Source organism: Bos taurus, chromosome 11 (genome assembly GCF_002263795.3).
Source record: "Bos taurus isolate L1 Dominette 01449 registration number 42190680 breed Hereford chromosome 11, ARS-UCD2.0, whole genome shotgun sequence".
Classification (NCBI taxonomy): domain Eukaryota; kingdom Metazoa; phylum Chordata; class Mammalia; order Artiodactyla; family Bovidae; genus Bos; species Bos taurus.
The window spans coordinates 70,515,416-70,539,301 of record NC_037338.1 but is presented as its reverse complement, the minus strand read 5'-3'; the positions used below and the strand labels follow the sequence as shown (position 1 = coordinate 70,539,301).

At 45.0% G+C, this 23,886-nt stretch overlaps 1 protein-coding gene across 1 annotated transcript in view; it reads right to left on the bottom strand.

Annotated features, from left to right (window-relative positions):
* ALK (ALK receptor tyrosine kinase) overlaps positions 1–23,886 on the bottom strand; it is a 732,834-nt gene that overhangs the window by 123,867 nt on the left and 585,081 nt on the right. The window contains exon 6 of the mRNA XM_024999478.2: positions 4,559–4,690. Coding sequence (XP_024855246.1) covers positions 4,559–4,690 — 132 coding nt within the window. The remainder of the gene's footprint in view (positions 1–4,558; positions 4,691–23,886) is intronic.

The window sequence follows — 23,886 nt, the reverse complement described above, 5'->3', positions numbered from 1 at the left end:
CCAGACCACCTGGGAAGGACCAGATGAGGTCAAGAGCATTATCTTTAATGCATCATGGACAACAGCACCTCAGCAAGCATCATGTTCCAACTCGTAGTACTGATGACGAAACTGAGGCCTAGAGCGTGGAGACGAGTGATCTGAGTGACCCCTAGAAGAGCTCTGGACCTTCCCTGCCTTTTCCTGGCCTCTTCTTCCTGCGTGGATATGTGATGAGAGTTGTGTTGGAAATTGCCGGAAACTCATGAAACTAGTGAGTCCGGCTTGCAGTGACTGAGAGCATGGGCTTTGAAGTCAGTCTGGATCTGAATCAGTGCTCAGCCACTGGCTAGCAGTCTGACAGACTCCAGGTTCCTCATCTGTAACACGGGCACAATAGCATTATTGCACTAGGACTGCTGTGAGGGTGAAATAAGTTATGTGTGAAGAGTGTTCAGAGCAGCTTCTAGCATATAGAAAATTCTCAATGTTAGTTGTTACTATGCCTATTGTTATTTTCATGGGGTTGGTTTCCAGAATCAACATTAGCCAGTGTGATGGGGAAAACAGCTTAAATGCTGAGAGAATAGGGGTGCCCATAAAAGAAAAAGGATATTTACCAAGAGTACAACCAAGATCAGAGTGGCAAAAATATCAGAATAACCCTCCTTCTAATTGGACTTTCCTTCTATCAACCGACTTCTGTAGCGAAGAGCTCGGTGGGGTGTTCTCCAGGATGGAGCGGTCATTCTGACAGCTGGTCAGAGCAACTTTTAAAGTCTGGCTGAAAAGGTTTCTGGGCTCCAGGTGCCCACCCTCCTTACTGGAACCGGGCTGCCCTCAAGCTTGGGGTTGGCCCTGAAAACCCATTAATGGCAAGCCCCAAAATGGTGGGAAAGTGCCCTCAACCCACAGTAATGAGCTGGATCCCGCAGGTTCAAAGCTCTAATCATAGCTCTGTTCCCGACATGCTGTGTGACCCTAAACAAATCAATTACCTTCTCTGTGCTTTCATTTTCCCAATTGTAAATCAGGGCATGGACTGCCTGACCTGTGTCCCAGCTGGGAAGTGGGTATCACAAACTTTAAAAAGGCCAAGACAAAGTCACACAGTTCAGAGGCACTGCTGGAAATACTATAGAGACAAATAAGTAGACAGAGACACACATACAGGCTGGGTCCGGGGCAGCACAGGTGGGCCTGGCTTCTCGTTGGTCCCTGTGTGTAGTGAGAGCTTGGAGAAAAAGCCAGGAGCAGACCAGTGTGGAACAAGCCAAGGGCTTACCTGCAGCTCATTACCGAGTTTTATCTAAACCACTGAAAGTTTTGTATAAAAAGGAAGATTTTAAAATGGAAAAATGGATTTCTTTACTGTTTCACTTGAAAGGGAATATATAAAACCTTTTTTCTGTTAAGGGAAAAAATCTGTCCTCCAAATGACCTTGGGGACACTGTGAACTTCTTAGAGCTGTTTGGCAGGCAGGCCCCAGCGTCCTGGAGCCACTGTGTCTGAAGGGGCACTGACTTGGCTGCCCAGGGCCACAGCACCCAGGCTGCTGTGTCCTTTCCCAACCATGATCCCCTTGTTTCACGCCCTGCCTGTGTGTTGGATTTTCAGCTCTCTGAAGACAGAGGCTGTGTTATTTGTCTGTGCTCCAGGATCAAGTGCACTTTTTAGTTCACTTTACCTGTGTTCTGTAAGTGCTTGTGGTTTTCCTGGAAGAAATGTCTCAAGTGTTCACTTCTCCCCAGGCAGCTGCTGAGAACACCGTCTTCAAGTGGAGTGAGCACTGGGCTGGGAGTCAACTCTGCCCCTAACTCCCAGTGAGACCTCAGCAAGCTGTGTCCTCTGGGGAGCCCAGGCTCCCCAACTCATGTACTCATTTTAATCAACAAGGAGTCAGTGAGCACGTATGCTACACCAGGAATCATTTGAGATCTTGGTACGGGGAAGAGTACCAGACCCACTCTGTCCACATCAGGGGAGAGAGGCATGGAAACCACCTCCAAGAGATGTAATGGATGCACCCCCACTAGGATGGCTAACATAAAAAAGGCAGACAACAGTAAGTGTTGATGAGGATACGGGGAAGCTGGAAACCCTTATACATTGTTTGTGGGAATGTAAGATGGTGTGGCCATTTTGGAAAACAGCTTGGAAGTTCCTCAAAATGTTAAATATAGAGTTATTATATGACCCAGCAAATCTGTTCCTACGTAGGAAATCTCATTTCTAAGAGAAATGAAAACATCTGTCTACACAAAAACTTGTATATGAATATTCACAACAGCCCAAAAGTGGAAACAACCCAAACGCTCATCCACTGATGAATGGATAGACAAAATATGGTACAGCAATACAATAAAACAGTTTCTGGAGATAAGAAGGAATCGAGTACTGACATGTTCTAAAACATGGATGGGCCTCAAAAACATTATGCTAAGTGAAAGAAGCTAATCACAAAAGACCACATATTATCCGATTCCGTTTGTATGAAATGCACATCTATAGAAACAGTAAGTAGATTAGTGGTTACTTAGGGCTAGCGGGAGCTGAGGAGGGAAGAGGGGGAGGAAGCTGAAGGGGGAGGGATCGGAGGGAATTGAGAGATTGCCAGGGGTTTCTTTTTGGAGTGATAAAAATGTGCTAAAATTAGATTGTGGTAATGGCTGCATAGTTGTGACTACACTTAAATTGTACACTTTAAACGAGTGAATTGTATGGTATGTAAATTATATTTCTCAAAAGATGTTAAAAAGTAATGAATATTACGGTGCATGGATTCGGGGCGGGGGTGGGGTTGCATGGAGGAAGAAGAATAAACTGTACTGTTTGGCCATGGTCAGAAGACGCTTCTCAGAGGGACTGACTTTTGAAGTGAGTTTTGAAAGGGCAGATGTGACTTAAGATGGGAAAGTGCCGGGAGCCGGCATATTGCATACTGAGTGCATATTGCGTATTGAGTGCAGCACTTTCCACAGCATCATCTTTCAGGATCTGGAATAGCTCAACAGGAATTCTATCACTGCCGGGAGCCAGTGTGAGGAGCTCCACCCATGACAAAGGTCATGAGGAAGGAGGCTCGGCATACGCAAAGGCGGGATCGAGCCTCAGGAGTCCCCCTGGAAATTCTCGAGCATCTACCCCCAAAACCAGAGTCTGCCTACTTTCTGCTTTGTGCTTTCACCTACACCTCTGACTTTACGGGGGGCTGTCCCCCACTACCTCTCTCTGAAAAAAGAGTTAGCTTACAACTCCAGTGAATAATTCCTGGGTGTGACAGTGTTTCAACCTACAAACTCCTTTGGAAATCCTCTAGCCTGCCTGAATAGGTTTTTCTGGCCACATGTGATTGCTCAGAGCCTCCCAACTGTGAGGGCATGAGATGTTCTAAACTGTCTAAATATACATTCCTTTGAGCAGTTAAAAGATTGATTAGAAATTGTATTGGTGAAGGGTTTTTCACTTGTTGGGCCAATGTTTGCTGCTAAGTCTCCATATCCCTTACCTGCTGTGTCCCTGGCAGTGTATTGATTGATATAATTGGTGTAAATAGTAGCTTTAATATTTGTAACCTGGGACCCTTGAGTTAATTTCTTTTTCTTGTTATAGCCCACCATACCTTTGCTCTGTAGGAATGCAACTTTATCTAATGCTTTTGGAGGGTGGCGCTTGACTTATAACCTTTAGAGAAAAATAAGTTTTCTGAAGAAAGGGTCATAAAATGTTAACAGGCCTCCGGGCCAGAAGATGATGCAAATCACCTAAACTTTTGCGTATGATACGTTTGCAGGAAGAAAGCCTGGCTTGCTGCATGACTCTACCCCTTCCCCCATTATCCTCTATGCATAACTTAAGGTATAAAAACTACTTTGGAAAATAAAGTGCGGGCCTTGTTCACCGAAACTTGGTCTCCCCATGTCGTTCCTTCTCTTACCTTCTGGCTGAATTATTCAGCCTCTTTTCTCCACTGAATTTCCTCATTGAGCTATCCTTATTCTATTACTCTTTATATCCTTAATTAAAGTTTAATTAAGCAGTTGTTTCCTGATCCTCGCCGATGCCGTCTCTCCTTCAAATACCCTGGATCAGCTGGGGCTGGACCCCGGCAGGAAAGGGCATTCTGGGAAGGGAAGGGACACAAACAAAGCCTGGAAGGTGTGAGAGCGTTCAGAGGAGGTTTGATATGGCTGGAGCTGGGGTACCTGGAAGGCTGTGAGGATAAGGGAGGCATGTGGGTGATGAAAGAAAGGCTTAGAAAGTGCAGGAGGTCTGGGCCTCGAAGGTTTCGCACATCATGTTCGAGTTGGGCTGTAGTCTGCACATTTTCTCTATACATGAGGATGCTGAGAGCATAACATAAGATCTGGCTTGGTTCTTAACTATACGCTTTTTCTAGACCATGGGTCTTAGCTCCATCTTTTGAAGACTTGTGTAAATTTTGAAAGTTGCCACTGAGAGGACATAAGTGTCATAGGACATAAGGGAGGTTGCTCAAGCTTGCCTACCTCGGGTGGTGGGGGGAAGGAGGGGATGTGAGCACAGGGTGGGGTGGGTGGGGCAGCCCCATCTACTCACGGCACAGCTGGCCCTCGTCTTCTCCCTGGGCACAGTCCCGGTGGAAGTCACAGGCCTGCCCCAGCTGAAGGACTGTCCCGTTCCAGCAAGTGAAGGAACTCTGCAAGGCCATCTTGGAGCCTGGAGATGATCCTGGAGCACACACAGAGACACAACCCTGGTCAGCTCAGCAGTCCCGCAGGAAGGCTGTCGAGAGGCATCCCTCCGTACCATTCACATCTCATGGCCTGGGACAACCCTGGCTTCAGTCTGGCCCAAACCAGGGTTAACCCCAGGAGGCAGAGAGGAAGTCAGAGCCCTGACCCCACAGACCCCTGGCTGTGATGTCAGTGGTAGAGTGGCCTGAGCTTTGAGCCATGCTCCCCCAACACTGTGGGGTCCTCCAATCTGTGGCTTTCATGTGCCAGGTGGACAGCCTACAGGGCCACGAAGCTGCCCTCTCCCTCTCACGGCAGGGGCTTGCTGGAGGTGGCCCTGGGCCCTCTTCCACAGGCTAGTCCCAGAAGGGCTCAGTTTGTCAGCTGATGGCAGATGACCTCTTGTCACTGTCAGATTGGCCCCCAGCCTAGCTGCACATTCTCAGTAGCTCTTGGGCATGGGCAACACACAGGCCCTGCTTCCTTTGGGAATCAGATCCAAACTCTACCTGTTCTTAAATGTCCTCTGTGATCTGGGTCCAAATTTCCTTTCCTGTCTCACCTCTCTCGGTCTCTCCCCACGACCCCTGGGCTCCAGATCCTTCTGGCCTTGGTTGGATGCAACCTGGTGCTAGAATATCCATTCCCAGAACATCTTCTCCACCAAGTTGCTTGAGCCTCTGTGTGTTCCCAGCCCTAGCCAGTGTCCAGTTCACAAAAACTATGAACATCCGGTGACCTATCAGTGGCTGGCTGAATAATGCCTCCTCATCAACATCCATATCCCAATCCCCCAAAGCTGGAAATATGTTATTTTATGTAACTTGTTGTGATCTTTAGATGGCAGGTTATCCTGATTATCCAGGTGGGCTCAATGTAATCACAGGGTTCTTATAAGATGGTGATAAGATAGTCAAAGTGAGAAGTAGACCTGATGATGGCAGCAAGCTTTTGGAGTCATGGGAGGAAGAGGTTGAAGGTATTTAGGATAACAAGAAAAATTCTCCTGTACTTTTGCTTGGTGATTTCTAGTTTCCAAAGTATTTTTTTCTTATGCCTTATACATGCTCATGAAATACACTTAGGACCTTATTGCCCTTATTCTCAGTCCTACCAAAGAAAACATGAGCAAAATAAAATGCTTGTAAAGTCTTCCCCAGCCTATGAAACAAATGTAAGCCGTGTCCTGTTTTATTCACACCTTCTGATTAGGCCTTGTTTCTCATCATGTGTTTTCATGAACACGCGCATGTTTCATACACCAATTACTTGTCATTCCCCAAATAGCTTTTACTTTTACAGTTTCTTTTACTTTCCTTCATTTGAAAAATATATGCCTATTGTCTAAAGTTCAAAACCAGGGTAAAAATCAACAAAACAATGCTCAGAATCCCACTACCCAGAGGCCATAATTTTTAACATCTTGGTAGATTTCTCTTTTGTTTTTGGCCTGTGCTTTAAAAGTGTGTAGAGTTGTGTCATATGTGTAAATTGCTTAAATCAATTGAGGTTATATTGCAAGCTTTTTCTAGGGTTTAAAAATTCCCCATGAGAATACTTTTTAATGGCCACAATACTACGTGATATGTACCATAATTTATTTCAACATTATTCAATGATCAGATTGTTAGACTGTTTATAATAACACTTTGAAGAATATCTTTGAGCATGAATTTTTACCCACCTTTCAGATTATTTTCATAGGATAGATTCCCAGAAGTGGAATTACTGAATCAAAGGGTATAAACATTTTAAAGGCCCTTGATACATATTGCCAAATTGCTTTCTAGAAGTTAATCCAATTTATACTCTCACCAGCTGTGTTCATACATGCATGCCCCTCTTACTACATCCTGGCCAGCTCTGAACATTATCGTGATTTTTAACTAAAAGTATTTCCCTGCTGTTTTATTTGTATTTCTTTGCTAGTGAGGGTGTATATTTTTTTTCCACATGTTACTAGCTTTATCTTACTCTGATTTTTAGGGAATTGCCCACTTCCTTTTGCCAATTTACCTTTTAGGTTCTCCATGTTTTCCTACTGAATTGTATGAGATTATTAACAAGGATGTGAAATTATTTATCACATGCTTGGCATTTCCCCGCCCCCCCCCCCCCCCAGTATTTTATATTTATTTTCATTCTGTTTATAATGCATCTTGATATCCAGGAGTTTTAAAATTTGTATGTAATCCAAACCTACATATTTTCCTTGGTGTTTTCTTCTTCTTTTGTGCCTTAGAGTGTTTGTTCCATGTGGGTTGGTAAGTAAGGTGTGGGTTGGCTTTTGTAGTCTTTGAGTTGCTCTCTCACTGCAAGGTTGCCCTCTCATTAGTGATAAAGAACCCGCCTGCTAATGCAGGAGACATAAAAGATCCCTGGGTCAGGAAGAGCCCCTGGACGAAGGCACAACAACCCACTCCAGTATTCTTGCCTGGAGAACCCTATCGACAGAGGAGCCTGGCAGGCTTCAGTCCATAGGGTTGCACAGAGTTGGACATGACTGAAGTGACTTAGCACGCAACTAGCTATTTGGATGCCTGTCTTCTTCACCAAACTGTAAGTGACTTGAAGGGAGGGATCAAGTCTTACTTCCATGAATCTACAACAGTGGCTTGTGTAGAGATCTCCTCACCCCAATATTTGGGACTTGAACTGTGGTATGTATTAACTATGGATGTGATCATCATGCCTGCTTTATATTAACAGTTGATAATACAAAGGTTCAGAGTGGTCACATGGCCTGCTGAGAGATTGGTGGAAACCCACATTTTCACATCTTGATCTCTATCTTTTGCACCCTGTCTATGGGGTCCCCCCACCAGGTGATGGGTGGTATGGAGGATGTGCTCAGGACTGGTGATAATGGGTACAAAAGGGCAGGGAGTCAGTACCCTGTCCTTTACTCACAAACCCGGATGGAGGAGGGGCCCAGTCATGGGAGGGGTGCTGCTTTCATTCTCTGGATGCCCTGGTGTTTTCTCTGGGTGCCCTGGTGTTTATCCCCAGGACCTCTCTGCTGCACAGCCACAGTCCAGAGAAGCCGTCTCCTCCAGCCCTGCTTCTACCAACTCTTCCTCATTTCCTTTCCCCAGTTGGATACTTACAGGCTCCCTGGCATAGCCTCCTCCATACCACAGGGAACTTTATGCTTGTGAGAGATTCAATTAGATGGACGCCTGGTACTCTGATCTCTACTGCCAGCCCAAACTCAAAACTAATGAGGCGCAACAAAAAACAACCGCTCTGTCTTCTCAAGTTCTTTTTTTATGGGGCCCATAAATTTCAAGGAGGAAAGTACCCTTGGTGAATGGTTTTAATCAAGGGCCCGAGTTTCTGAAACAGCATCCTTTCTGTGGTTGTGAAATGATAATTCTGGCTTGTGGAATAGGGTAAACTGAGGCCCTGGATGGTCGCAGCCTGCCCCAATGCAGCAAGGAAGGGACAGAGCCTGGAAAAGAAGATCCAACACCCTCTTCTTGAGGTCTTCCAGCCACAGGTTCTGGTGATTCATGGAAACCACTGAAACACCAAATGCCCTAATCACAGAAAGATTAGGGAGAGCTAAGATCAAGTCACTTCAGGGAAACTGATGCTGGGGTTTTTTGGTTAGTAGGGGTCTTCTCTATGGAAATCTATTTATTACCTTTGAGGAGGCAGTTCTTTCCAGAATAATAGTATAAGTCACTGGGCTTCCCAGGTGGCGCTAGTGGTGAGGTGTGGGTTTGATCCCTGGGTCAGGAAGATGCCCTTGGAGGAGGGCATGGCAAACCACTCCACTATTCTTGCCTGGAGAATCCCATGGACAGAGGAGCCTGGCAGGCTACAGTCCATGGGGTCTCAAAGAGTCAGACATGACTGAAGCAACTTAGCACACATACATACATGGGTGTAGTAAGCCACCATCATTCCTTACCTTTGTACAGCACTGTAATAGCTTAGAATGTGCTTTCCCAATCCTTCTCTGTTTGAACCTCATAAAAAACTGGCAGAACAGTTATTCGTATTTCCATTTGATTAATCAGAAGAATGAGGATTCAAGAGATTAAATAACGGAGAAAGAAATGCTATCTAAACAGCAAGGCAGTACAAAATCCAGCCAGTTATTTGCTAGGTGCTTTGCCTGAGGTCTCACAGGGAGTAAACCACAGGGAAGGCCCAGAACATGGTCAGATGACCTCAGATGGGGTTCTTCTCCCATCACTTGTGTTAGATCACCTTCTGAACCAGCACCCTGACTGCCCAGGGAATCACTTGGGAAGTTAGAAATACTGTTGATATTCGGGCCCCACATGGCCCAATGAAACCAGTATTTCTGGAGGACAGACTCTTGGTACCAGGGTATGAAAAGCTCCTGGGGGACTTTTCTAGTGGCCCAGTGGTTGAGAATCTGCCGCCAATGCAGGGAACACAGGTTCAATCCCTGGTCCAGGAAGATCCCACAAGGCACGGAGCAACTAAGCCCGTGCACCAAAACTACTGAGCCTGCGTTCTAGAGCCCGTGCCCCGCAACAAGAGAAACCACCACAGAGGGAAGACTGTGCGCTACAATGACGAGTAGCCCCTGCTGCCTGTGTGCAGCAATGGAGACCCTGCACAGCCAAGAATAAAATAAATAGATAAGTAAATAAGTACAAGCTTCTGGAATGATTCTCATGAGTGTAGGGTTGAGGGCCACTTCCCTGAAGGGCTGGAGGATTTGGCCCTGAGCGCCTATGTGTCATAGGTGGGTCTTTTACCTCCATGGTTCTCCAATGCCCCCTGGTACAGTGAGGGAGTGGTCTCAGACCTAACCTCCAAGACCCCTTCCATCTTCAACATCCTGATTCTGGGGTTCTGAGCAGTGGTTCTTGGTAACTATCTGTTTAAAGGGTTGCTCGGATATAGTTCGTGCTGCCTTTATTAATGCTGACCACTTAATGGCTTCCTTGGAGCCTGCTGCCAAGTCACTCACCCAGCGAGCTTCCCCTGTTGTCTCCTGCCATCTCGGTCATCTGTCATTTCCATCTTGGAATATCTCTCCTGAAATAGCATGCCACACTTGCCTGCCTGTTTATCTTCTCTCTGGGTGAGGGAGAAACCAGTTCAGACTTGCACCTGAGATGCATGGGGCCCCAGTCGGGTTACGTGAACCGCTGTTTGAAGCTGAGTAATTCATTGGGTTTGCTCACTGGGAATGGTTCCTTCTCCCTAATTGCTCATTCAAAACAGAAACCCACACCTATGCCCCTCCTTCAATCGTGTCTCAGAGACTTCATGCTACAAAATCTACACAACTCTCCTAACTCAAATTTCTTTTTTAAATGAATGTCAAATTTTAGGGCACTTAATTAATTTTTAATTATGGTGATTTATGTGACATTAAAAAAGGCACAGTTGTATCAGCTTTTGGGCTGTCTCCCACCTGCTTGCTCTTGCCTAACTGATGACACTCATTAAAGGGGAAAAATTTGAGTGCTGCATCAGTGGAGGGGGAGTGCAGATCTTGCTCTTAAATGAAAGAGAAGCAGAAACTATGGTGGGAGGAGGCCGGCTTCTAGAGTGTGGGGAGGTCAGGAGTGGGGCTGGAATCTGAGCCAGGCTCCCAGTGGAAACTTACTGTTTCCCAGGACGAGGAGAATCAGGTGTTCAAGGGTAAACAAGCCCAGAGACATGAAAATGGATGGTGACATGATGAGGATGTAGTCAAACAATGCACACAGGCTAACAGCCGCCGCCACCATGCTGATGTTAATGGAGGTGTTGGAAGGCCTGGGAACTGTGTAAATTAAGCCTGGCAGAGACCAGTCCTGTTGAGGGCTTTGGCCTCATAAATTGTAGTGCGGACAACCTCATTAAAGAACTGGCATCTTCGGTTCCTACTCAAAATGTAAATTGGTGTGGAGAGGGCCTGGCTTCAGAGGCCAAGAGGGTGGGATGAGGAAATGCTGTGCTAGGAGTCAGGAGAACTGGTTTGAGGACTTGTCTTGCCACTAGTAAGACTCATGGGAGCATGAGCCAGTCACTCTTCTGGGCCTCAGTTTCCTTGTTTGTAGACTGTCCACAGCCAGTCACTCACATTTACCATGGGCTAGTTGTGTTCGCAGACTCTGCATCAAAGTCACACTGAACTTGGTAATCATGCTACTTCTGGGCCTCGCTGCAGACCTACAGGGTCTGAAGATCTCAGAGTGGGGCTCTGGATCCAGCATGTTCCACAAGCCCCATGGGGGACAACTAGGTACACCACAATCTGAGACCTCTAGTGCTCACAAGGTTAACTGATCTTCAGTTCCTTCGCTCCTTGGAAGAATCTCAAGCCTTCCAGCACCACCCCTCTCTCACGGTGACAATTCCTTCCTTGATGCAGGGCTCTCATTTCTGTTATGACTCCAGCAGACCCGAGGCACCACTATGTTCAGTCTGTGCTGACAAGACCCCTAAGGGGCAGAGACTAGGTTCCAAGTGCAAGGAGGTTCCACTCTCCTCTTCTACTAGCTGGTGGTGTGAACTTGGACATATCCTCACAGGCTTCTCTCTTCTATAAATCAGGGAGGCTGTCTAATATACAGGATTTTTGTGAGGATCAAATGACGTTGGGTTTCTTAGGAGCTAAAGAGCATCCCAAAGAGTTTGGGAGAATTGGCCATGGAGGTTGGGTAGAAAGTTGTCAATGAAGGGGTTGACCAGGCCAAATTTTGGAGGCAGACAGTACCTCTGGAGATCCCTTATGCCTGATGTATTAGTTGCTCAGTCATGTCGGACTCTTTGCAACCCCATGGACTGTAGCCTTCCAGGCTCTTCCATCCATGGGATTTTCCAGGCAAGAATACTGGAGTGGGTTGCTATTTCCTTCTCCAGGGGATCTTCCTGACCCAGGAATTGAAGCCAGGTCTCCTGCACTGCAGGCAGACTCTTTACCATCTAAGCCACCAGGGAAGCCCTCATGTCCCAAGAGAAGATGAAACCCTTTCAGCAAAACAAAAGTTCAAACAAACCCAATAGTAATTTGTGACATAAATAATAGCTATGAAGAGTAATTGCAAGGAAGAGTTTCTAAGATTATCTGTCTCTAGTGTCACCTCCACCACCAGAGTTAGTTTTCTGAGCCCAGCTCCCTTTAGGTCCTAATCCTAAACCTTCACTGGTTTCCATGGCCTTCAGTTCAAACTGAGCCTTTGCACACCCAGCTCAGCCCACTTTCCCAGCCTCACCGTGTGGTTTGCATCTTTAGCTGAAGACCATGACTTGCAGTTTCTTGAACATGCAGCCATGGCTACAGCCTTTGTGTAACCCAATTTGGTGGGCTAGATTCACCTTCTCCATCTGAGCAATTCCTTCTAACTCAGATGTCACTTTCCCCGATTGCTTGTTCTTCTCCCTTGAAGAAAGATGTATGCCTCCCTCTGCGGTTCTCTGGTAATCACTATACACCTTTAATGGTGAACTCATCGTCCCCATTGGTGATTATGTTTGCATTGCTAACTTCTCCCACTAAATTCTAAATTCTTTGAGGCAGGGGGTCTATCTTATTTTATCTCCTGGAGAGTGCCTGGCACATAGTAAGTGCTAATAAATGTATGCAGAAGAAGTGCAAAATAGATCACTAAGTTTAAGTAGAAAAATGGGATGAGGTAGAATTTCCTGGCATTCTGGAAATTACTAGTTCCTTTAGGTTGCACTGTAGCAATTCCATACACACATCTTCCCCTCTCAGCCGAAATCCCGTGCAAGCTTTGGATTAGTGAACAATGTTCAGAGATTCTACTAAGAGCCTAGGGTTAGGGTAGTGAACAGAAGGTGACATGGGTGACCTGGTTTGATGGGTAGGCCATGGGAACCTTCTCTGGGGAGGAGATGTTCGAGCTGATACTGAAGGAGAAGAGAAGTCAGTCAGCCATGTGGAGAGCTGCAGAGGAGCAGGAACTGCATTGCCAGGAGTGGGAAATGATACCAATGATCTAGAAGCAGAGCAAAGGCCAATGTGGCGCAAAAGGATCACAAGGGCCAGGAGGGTCATGAAGAGTGGATGGGAAGGGAGGCAGAGGCCCAGTCAGGCAAGATCTTGCAGGCTGTGGGGAGGGGTGTGAATTTTGCTTAAGGAGTATAGACAAGAGACTGAAAATAACTTGATTTCTAAAAAGGTTGTTCTGAGCAATTTAGGGGCTTCCCTAGTGGACCACAGCCTTGTCTGACTCAGTGAAACTATGAGCCATGCCGTGTAGGGCCACCCAAGATGGATGGGTCATGGTGGAGAGTTCTGACAAAATGTGGTCCACTGGAGAAGGAAATGGCAAACCACTTCAGTATTCCTGTCTTGAGAACCCCATGAACAGTATGAAAAGGCAAAAGACAGGACACTGAAAGATGAATTCCCCAGGTCGGGAGGTGCCCAATATGCTACTGGAGATCAGTGGAGAAATAACTCCAGAAAGAATGAAGAGATGGAGGCAAAGCAAAAACAACACCCAGCTGTGGATGTGACTGGTGATGGAAGCAAGGTCTGTAAAGAGGAATATTGCATAGGAACCTGGAATGTTAGGTCCATGAATCAAGGCAAATTGGAAGTAATCAAATAGGAGATGGCAAGAGTCAACATTGACATTTTAGGAATCAGTGAACTAAAATGGACTGGAATGGGTGAATTTAACTCAGATGACCATTGTATCTACTACTGTGGGCAAGAATCCCTTAGAAGAAATGAGTAGCCATCATAGTCAACAAGAGTCTGAAATGCAGTACTTGGATGCAGTTTCAAAAATGACAGAATGATCTCTGTTCGTTTCCAAGGCAAACATTCAATATCACAGTAATTCAAGTTTATGCCCCGACCAGTAATGCTGAAGAAACTGAAGCTGAACAGTTCTATGAAGAGCTACAAGACCTTCTAGAATTAACACCCCAAAAAGATGTCCTTTTCATCATAGGAGACTGGAATGCAAAAGTAGGAAGTCAAGAAACACCTGGAGTAACAGGCAAATTTGGCCTTGGAGTACAGAACGAAGCAGGGCAAAGGCTAATAGCATTGTGCCAAGAGAACGCACTGGTCATAGCAAACACCCTCTTCCAACAGCATAAGAGAAGACTCTACACATGGACATCACCAGACAGTCAACATCGAAATCAGACTGATTATATTCTTTGAAGCCAAAGACGGAGAAGCTCTTTATAGTCAGCAAAAAAAAGACCGGGAGCTGACTGTGGCTCAGATCATGAACTCTTCACTGCCAAATTCAGACTTAAATTGAAGAAAGTAGGGAAAACCACTAGACCATTCAGGTATGACCTAAATCAAACCCCTAACGATTATACAGCAGAAGAGAGAAATAGATTTAAGGGACTAGATTTGATAGAGTGCCTGATGAACTATTGACAGAGGTTCGTGACATTGTACAGGAGACAGGGATCAAGACCATCCCCAAGAAAAAGAAATGCAAAAAAGCAAAATGGCTGTTTGAGGAGGCCTTACAAATAGCTGTGAAAAGAAGAGAAGCAAAAAGCAAAGGAGAAAAGGAAAGACATACCCATGTGAATGCAGAATTCCAAAGAATAGCAAGAAGAGATAAGAAAGCCTTCTTCAGTAATCAGTGCAAAGAAATAGAGGAAAGTAATAGAATGGGGAAGACTAGAGATCTCTTCAAGAAAATCAGAGATACTGAGGGAATATTTCATGCAAAGATGGGCTCAATAATGGACAGAAATAGTTTGGACCTAACAGAAGCAGAAGATATTAAGAAAAGGTGGCAAGAATACACAGAACTATACAAAAAAGATCTTCACGACCCAGATAATCATGATGGTGTGATCACTCACCTAGAGCCAGACATCCTGGAATGTGAAGTCAAGTGGGCCTTACAAAGCATCACTATGAACAAAGCTAGTGGAGGTGATGGAATTCCAGTTAAGCTGTTTCAAATCCTAAAATACGATGCTGTGAAAGTGCTGCACTCAATATGTCAGCAAATTTGGAAAACTCAGCAGTGGCCACAGGACTGGAAAAGGTCAGTTTTCATCCCAATCCCAAAGAAAGTCAATGCCAAAGAATGCTCAAACTACCGCACAATTGCATTCATCTTACACGCTAGTAAAGTAATGCTCAAAATTCTCCATGCCAGGCTTCAGCAATACGTGAACTGTGAACTTCCAGATGTTCGAGCTGGTTTTAGAAAAGGCAGAGGAACCAGAGATCAAATTGCCAACATCTGCTGGATCATTGAAAAAGCAAGAAATTTCAGAAAAACATTTTTTTCTGTTTTATTGACTATGTCAAAGCTTTTGACTGTGTGGATCACAATAAACTGTAGAAAATTCTTCAAGAGATGGGAATACCAGACCACCTGACCTGTCTCTTGAGAAATCAGTATGCAGGTCAGGAAGCAACAGTTAGAACTGGACATTGAACAATAGACTGGTTCTAAACAGCAAAAGGAGTATGTCAAGGCTGTATATTGTCACCGTGCTTATTTAACTTATATACAGAGTACATCATGAGAAATGCTGGGCTGGATGAAGCACAAGCTGGAATCAAGATTTCTGGGAGAAATATCAATAACCTCAGATAAGCAGATGACACCACCCTTAGCAGAAAGTGAAGAAGAACTAAAGAGCTTCTTGATGAAATTGAAAGAGGAGAGTGAAAAAGTTGGCTTAAAGCTCAACATTCAGAAAACTAAGATCATGGCATCCGGTCCCATGACTTCATGGCAAATAGATGGAGAAACAGTGGAAACAGTGGCAGACTTTATTTTTTGGGAGCTCCAAAATCACTGCAGATGGTGACTGCAGCCAGGAAATTAAAAGATGCTTACTCCTTGGAAGAAAAGTTATGACCAACCTAGGTAGCATATTGAAAAGCAGAGACATTACTTTGCCAACAGAGGTCCATCTAGTCAAGGGTATGGTTTTTTCAGTAGTCATGTATGGATGTGAGAGTTGGACTATAAAGAAAGCTGAGCACCGAAGAATTGATGCTTTTGAACTGTGGTGTTGGAGAAGGCTCTTGATTGTCCTTTGGATTGCAAGGACATGCACCCAATCCATCCTAATGGAGATCAGTCCTGAGTGTTCGTTCATTGGAAGGACTGATGCTGAAGCTGAAACTCTAGTACTTTGGCCACCTGATGTGAAGAGCTGACTCATTGGAAAAGACCTTGATTCTGGGAAAGACTGAAGGCGAGAGGAGAAGGGGACGACAGAGGATGAGATGGTTGGATGGTATCACCAACTCAATGGACAACAGTTTGAGTAAACTCTGGGAGTTGATGATGGACAGTGAGGCCTGGCATGCTGCAGTCCATGGGATCACAAAAAGTTGGACATGACTGAGTGACCGAACTGAACTGAACTAGTGGTTCAATTGGTAAAGAATCTGCCTGCAATGGAGGAGATCCAGGTTCAACCTCCAGGTCGGGAAGATCAATTTAGGGAGAATGGATTACAGAGGGCAATAGAAGTGGGAAAACGAGTTCATAGATCATTGTAGCCGCCTAAGTAAGAGATGAAGGCACCTTGCTGGAGCCTGGTGATGGTGGAGATGGAGAGAAGTGAGTGATGGATTTTGTGTCTGAGGTGACGCTGACAGAACAGGCTGGTGGCGAGGATGGTGCTCAGGTGAAACCATGGCTGCCAGTTGACATGACAGAACCACTGAGAGTTTGTTTCAAAATCCAAGTTCCTCAAAGCCAGTCTTCGTATAAACTTATGAAGAACCACAAGGATGCCTATGGGCCATCAGTGGGATGCAGTATGTCTCATTTTTGCAGTTGAGCTCTCCAAAGAAATTAAAAATTTTCTTATCTCTTTGTGGCCTCAATATCCCTTGATTTTGTTGCACAGTCCTCTTCCCAAAGTTTCTCTATGTCACATTTATCTTCATTGCTTTGCTGAAAAGACACAGCAGTAATTTTATTTTTAATGTTATAAATGACCTCTGTGTGCATTTACCATTAATCTCCCTGAAGAGTGATGACATTTAACCAATCTGCACCATAGCTCCCTATAAACTATGTCATTTTCTCCTCTTGCTTGTTCAGTAAACAATGAACAATCCCGGTTGCACCTTGGAGAATTAATACTAATCATTAACAAATCACAGCTACAACTGAGCACCCTGGAGGGACTATGCAGAGTATGCGGTGGAGAAGGCTGCATGGAATGAAGAGTGAAGGCGAGCCGGGATCATTGAGACTGGAGGAACAGAGACAGGAGTGCTGATTATGGGGAGTGGCCCTATGAGGCACCTCCACGGAAGGAAGTCGGGTAGACTTGGCTTCCTGAAGACAGATGGGAGGTCATCTTGCCTCCATTCCATCTATGGAAGCCATGGTGTGAAGGATGACTGCTTGAAGAGACAAGGTAGTCTTGAGTGCTGATGCAGAAATCAATCACAGTGAGATTAACAACCACCCTCACTGTTTACTGGGTGCTTAGCTTTTTCTAGGGACTATATTACAGGCTTTATATGCGGTGATTTATTTAGACCTTACAGCAACTCTATGATAGTTATTAGTTCCATTTCACTGAGAAGGAAACTGGGACCCACAGTCACGGAGACATATGTTAAGTCTACCTGACTCTGAATGAAGCCCACGCTCTTAATCAAGATGCTAGACCCACCAGGTGGTAAAGGCCTTGTTAGAAGCCCAGGGATAAACAAGGGGGAGGCTGGTGAACTGCAAATCAGTGGAGTGCCAGACAGAAAATGAGCAGCAGTCTGGAGAGAGAGAGAGAGAGACCCTGGTCTTGGGAATGTGGAAGGATGGAGAGTGAGACTGCTTGGGACTCTGGACTGGATTCTAGCCCCTCAAATGTTGGTAAAATATTTTTAGGGGTGTGATGCACCAGGTAGGGGCTAAGGCAGGGTCCAGACAAAGGGGAACAAGATTGGACTTGAATATCAGAATTCATAGTTTATCCCCTGGGCTGGGCAAAAATCCCATCTCTATCAGAGCCTGTTGGGATCAAAGGAGATAGTTACAGAAAAGTACTTGGTAAACCACTGTGCTAGCAAATGATTCAAGTTGTATATTTATTATTACCTGACATTCATATAGGCTCTCACCAAAGTCTCAAGAGGCTCACTCCTCTCCTCTCTTGTCTTTATGAAATGTTACCTTCTCAGTGAGAAGCTAATCTGGTGATCTTGTGTAAACTTTCTCCCCTGACACCACCCTAGACATTTCCTGTCTCCCTTCCTTGCTGTATTGCTTCTCCTACGACGGGCAATGTGCGCTTTCCCTATTAGTTTTGTTGATAGTCTTTCTCCTCCACTAGCATTACAGGGATGGAGAGCTTAGTTTGTGTTTTCACTGCTGAATTCCCAGTTCCTTGAACAGTGCTCGGCATAGAGTGGGCTCTCAATATGTCTGTTAAAAGAATAGGCACATATGCTCTGTAAAATTTTTTTAATTTATTTTAATTGGTGGCTAATTACAATATTGTGCTGGTTTTTTGTCATACATTGACATGAATCAATTAGGGTGGGGAGGGAGGTGGGAGAGGCGTTCAGGATGGGGGGACACATGTACACATATGCTCTTTAATAAGTAATTTTGGGCAATGGTTTTAGAAGCAGGATTTATGTTTTATTCATGATTTAAAACTGGTAGTTCTGAGAAAAGGCATTTCACTGAGGAGAACTTCATGTAGTCCCAACTCCCATGGCTACATGTGTACATAGCTGGGATTTGTCCATATAAAAACCAAATCATGTAAGAGGCTTACTGTGGTGAATGAGGCCGTCTCTGTCTAAAGACCTTGCTCAGTGCTGCCAACCCAATTCAGGATGATGGCTGCATACTCATGTGTACAATGAAGCACTAACTGGGGAAGCGGGGGTGTTGATGAAGCTGCAACAGGCACGGGCTGCTGGGACCTCACCACACATGGAGGGAGGAAAGAAGTGCTGGCCCATTCACAGTAAGCAGTGAGAGGCTGAGAGCCTGTCAGAAAGTATTTCTATTCCAGGCTCAAAGCTAAGAGGGAGGCTGGGACCAGGCCCCAAGTTATGAATGTTCAGTGGATGGGCTCCTTCTAGTTGGAGTCAAGATGAAGCAAAGCTTTCTGGGAGGAAATGTGAAGAGCTTCTGGGTTACTCAGTTTGATAGGCAAAGAAATCTGGAAAGCGGGGAGTCTTCTATGAAAAGATCAATGTCACTTGCTTTGGCTAGGAGTCAAGAATCTCTACATTTTTTTGTTTTTAATTCTTTTCTAAGACTCTTACATTGGGGTCTGACCTTCTTAGAACCACAAAATTGAGAGGAATCTAGTGAAATAGGAAAGGTGGATGACAGGGAAGAAGGTTACAAAAAATAATATGAAGACATGATATTCAATGGGTACCTACTATGCACCAGCCATTGTGTGTGTGTGTGTGTGTGTGTATTATCATTCACTTGATTTTTTGAATGGACATAACTGAAATATATAAGAAGATAAGTGATTTAGAATGGTTACTATAAAAAATGGAAGATAGCAAGTGTTGATAGGATGTAGAGAAGAAATTGGAAAGCTGTGCACGGTTGGTAGGAATGTAAAATGTGTAGTTGATATGGAAAACAGTATGGTTGTTCCTCAAAAGATTAAACATATAATTACCATGTGATACAGATATTCACATCTGGGTATATATCCAAAATAACTGAAAGCAAGGTTTGGAAGATGTACTTATATATACACGTTTGCTGCTGCTGCTGCTAAGTCGCTTCAGTCGTGTCCGACTCTGTGTGACCCCACAGATGGCAGCCCACCAGGCTCCCCCGTCCCTGGGATTCTCCAGGCAAGAACACCGGAGTGGGTTGCCATTTCCTTCTCCAATGCATGAAAGTGAAAAGTGAAAGTGAAGTCGCTCATTCGTGTTCGACTCTTAGCGACCCCATGGACTGCAGCCTACTAGGCTCCTCCGTCCATGGGATTTTCCAGGCATGGCAGTGTTATTCACAATAGCCAGAAGATGAAAGCAGCCCAAATGTTTATCAACAGATGAATGGATTAATCAAATGTGGTATGTACAAGCAATAGAATATTATTCAACCTGAAAAAGGAAGGCAATTCCGACCCATGCCACAACATGGATGAAGCCTAAGGACATTACACTAAGTGAAACAAGTCAGTCACAAAAAGACAAATACTGTATGATTCCAGTTATATGAGGTACCTAGAGTAGCCAGATCCATAGAAATTCAAATTCCACAAATAGAATACTGGTTTCCAGGGGATGGTGAGAGGGGGAGAATGGGGAATTATTGCTTCATGGGTACAGAGTTTCAATTTTGCAATATGAAAAAGGATGAAAAGGTTCTGATAATTGGTTGCACAACCTGAATATTTTTAACACTACTGAACTGTACACTTACAAAGGGTTTCATGTTATATGTTATTTTACCACAATTAAAAAAAAGCAGAAGATGATTATGCTGGCCTTCCCACGTATGATTATCAGCCTATTGATTATGCCAGCCTTGAAAATAAGCCCTAATTAATGGCAGGATGGCAGGGCAAGAAGACATCAGTATGGCCTCATGAGAAAAACCCATTGCAGTGGCTCTCTGAGGAGTTTAGGTTTTTCTTCTTTCCTCTTTTTAAAATCCCCTTCTGTTTGGCTTCCAGTGGAATATGCTGGTGTGTGAGGCAGTGGATACAGCAAGAATACACTGGCCTGGCAGGCAGGAGGTCTCAGGTCTGCCTGTTGCTGCCATGCTCTAGCCGAGTGATGCTGGACAAGGTCTGTGCCCTCGTGGTCTCAGAGTCTACTAATCTGTGAAGTGATGGGGCTGAACCAGGTGAGCTGTAGGGGGTTCCCACCCCACTACCGTGGATCAAGGTCTTAGCCAACAACAGGGAATAGCAGAGAAGAGTTCGATATGTAGGAGGAGGGTGCAAGTTCGGGGGAGCAGGGGCCCTGGAAATAGTGACATATGTGAATGACAACTTGGAAAGCCTGTGGGGAGACTCCCAGGTCAGCTGGAGTCCTCTCAACCTGCACTCTTGCTATTAAATGTGAGGCCTGTCATATGGAGGGCTGCTGCAGGCCCAGCAGGTTCCCAGGCACAGGGGGCTCCATTTCCACTTTTATGAGTATTTCCTGAACACTCAGGGGGGTTTCTGCCAGGTACTATAAGTTTGAGAGGGAAGTTGCTACCTAACAGAGTTTACAATTTTGTTTCAAGAAAATAGGTGAGAAAAGAAATGAGATTTGAAGGAAGAGATCTGTGAGGACACCTATAGGACTGTTCATGCCCACAGGTCTCAGGCAGACCTGCCAAGTCACAGGGGCACAGACACAAGTGTCCTCTCTCAGCTCAGGGAGGGTCCAGAGAAACAGCTCTGCTAGGGAACTCCTCGGAGTACAAGGACAACCCATTTTAGATGGACCCGATGGAAAGCCCATTTAAATTGTGTGACTGTCCTCAATCTCCACTGGTTTCTGTAATTTGCCAAGCATGTGGTCTGGAGACAGATGGACCAAATTTGTAGTTTTGGAGACAGATGGACCAAATTTGTAGTTTTGGAGACAGATGGACCAAATTTGAATTCTGACTTCACCATGTGGTCTTGTACAAAGTACTCTATTGTCTTGAGCTTCGGCATTCATCTTGCAGGGTTATTTCAAGGTTTAGAAATACTATAAGTAAACGCCAGTGCCTGGTACATAGTAGGTGTTCAATAAATAGTAGATGATGCAAAAAACAGTCTACCCTCTTAAGGCCATCCTGTATGTTGGGACAAGTGAAAGTGAAAGTGTTAGTTGCCCAGTCATGTCCAATTCTTTGTGACCCCATGGACTGTAGCCCACCAGGTTCCTCTGTCTGTGGAATTCTCCAGGCAAGAATACTGGAGTGGGTTGCCATTTCCTTCTCCAGGGGATTTTCCTGACCCAGGGATCGAACTCAGGTCTCCCACATTGCAGGCAGATTCTATACTGTCTGAAGCCAGTAAGCACCAGGGAAGCCCCATGTTGGGGCAAATATGTGGACAAATAGTTACCATCATGATTGTCATCATCTGATAAGAGATAAAATATGTATACTGTGACAGTTTTAAAACTAGTCTGTAAATTCTTTAATAATCCTCTTGAGAGGGTTCTTGGGAGGTGGGGATGTCGGTTTTCTCTTCTTGAACCCGGGCAGGTTTGTGACTGCTTGGACTAACTGCGTATGGTAGAAGCCACCACGTGATTTTTGAGGCTAGATTACTTGCTCATGGATACATTTGGCCTTGAGCTTCTGCATAAGAAGATGGACTCCTCCAAGACTACCAGGCTGGAGAGGTCACGTGTAGGCACTCAGAGGACAGTCCCAGCAGAGCCCAGCCTCCCTGCCATCTTGGCCGACATAGCAGGCATGCAGCAAAGCTGTCCTGGATCCTGCACATCAGTCCATCTGCCAGCTGAATGCCATTGCGGACCTCTATCAATGCCGTCCCATGCCATGCTAAGTTGCATCCGACTCTTTGTGACCTTATGGACTGTAGCCTGCCAGTTTCCTCTGTCCATGGGATTCTCCAGGCAGGAATACTGGAGTGGGTTTCCGTGCCCTCTTCCAGGGGATGTTTCTTATCCAAGGATCGAGCCCACATTTCCTGTGGCTCCTGAATTGTAGGCAGATTCTTAACCTCTGAGCCACTGGGGAAGCCCCTATCAATGCTATCCGGTACCAAAAATATTACCTAGCTGAGCCCTGCATGAATTCTTGCCCCACAAAACTGTGAGGTATAATAGCTGTTGTGTTAAGCGGCCGTACTCCGGAGTATTTGCTACCAGGAATAACTGAACATATGAATGACAGACACACGGAGGAGAGGAGTCTGATTATGGGGTAAAGGGAGGCTTTAGAAAGACATGACACTTGAATTGTCCTCAGAGAATGGATGGGGGTTCATCAAATAAGGAGAAAGGACAAGGGAACCCCAGGAAGAGGACAGCATGCTCAGGGAACAGCAGGTTGTTCTGGGTGACCCCAAGTATGAGCTGGGGGTTTGGGACAAGCTGGAAAAACAAGCCAGAAGCAATTCATGAAAAATCAGAGTTCAGACCTTATATGCATTATCTTGTTCAGACCATACGGCAACTATATGAAGTGTTTGTTATCTACATTTTACTGAAAGCAAACTGCAATCCAAACATTAGTATAGTGCATCTGAAGGTCATAGAGGATTGGCAGAGCCAGAATTTTAACAGGTCTGACTGACTCTGAAGCCCAGACCCTTAATCAATATGGTAGACCCACTAGGGTGGAAAAGGCCATTTTATTTATTTATTTATTTATTTTAATGTTTTAATTATTTATTTTATTTTTAAACTTTACATAATTGTATTAGTTTTGCCAAATATCAAAATGAATCCGCCACAGGTATACATGTGTTCCCCATCCTGAACCCTCCTCCCTCCTCCCTCCCCATACCCTCCCTCTGGGTCGTCCCAGTGCACCAGCCCTAAGCGTCCAGTGTCGTGCATCGAACCTGGACTGGCGACTCGTTTCATACATGACATTATACATGTTTCAATGCCATTCTCCCAAATCTTCCCACCCTCTCCCTCTCCCACAGAGTCCATAAGACTGTTCTATACATCAGTGTCTCTTTTGCTGTCTCATACACAGGGTTATTGTTACCATCTTTCTAAATTCCATATATATGCGTTAGTATACCGTATTGGTGTTTTTCCTTCTGGCTTACTTCACTCTGTATAATAGGCTCCAGTTTCATCCACCTCATTAGAACTGATTCAAATGTATTCTTTTTAATGGCTGAGTAATACTCCATTGTGTATATGTACCACAGCTTTCTTATCCATTCATCTGCTGATGGACATCTAGGTTGCTTCCATGTCCTGGCTATTATAAACAGTGCTGTGATGAACATTGGGGTACACGTGTCTCTTTCCCTTCTGGTTTCCTCAGTGTGTATGCCCAGCAGTGGGATTGCTGGATCATAAGGCAGTTCTATTTCCAGTTTTTTAAGGAATCTCCACACTCTTCTCCATAGTGGCTGTACTAGTTTGCATTCCCACCAACAGTGTAAGAGGGTTCCCTTTTCTCCACACCCTCTCCAGCATTTATTGCTTGTAGACTTTTGGATCGCAGCCATTCTGACCGGCATGAAATGGTACCTCATAGTGGTTTTGATTTGCATTTCTCTGATAATGAGTGATGTTGAGCATCTTTTCATATGTTTGTTAGCCATCTGTATGTCTTCTTTGGAGAAATGTCTATTTAG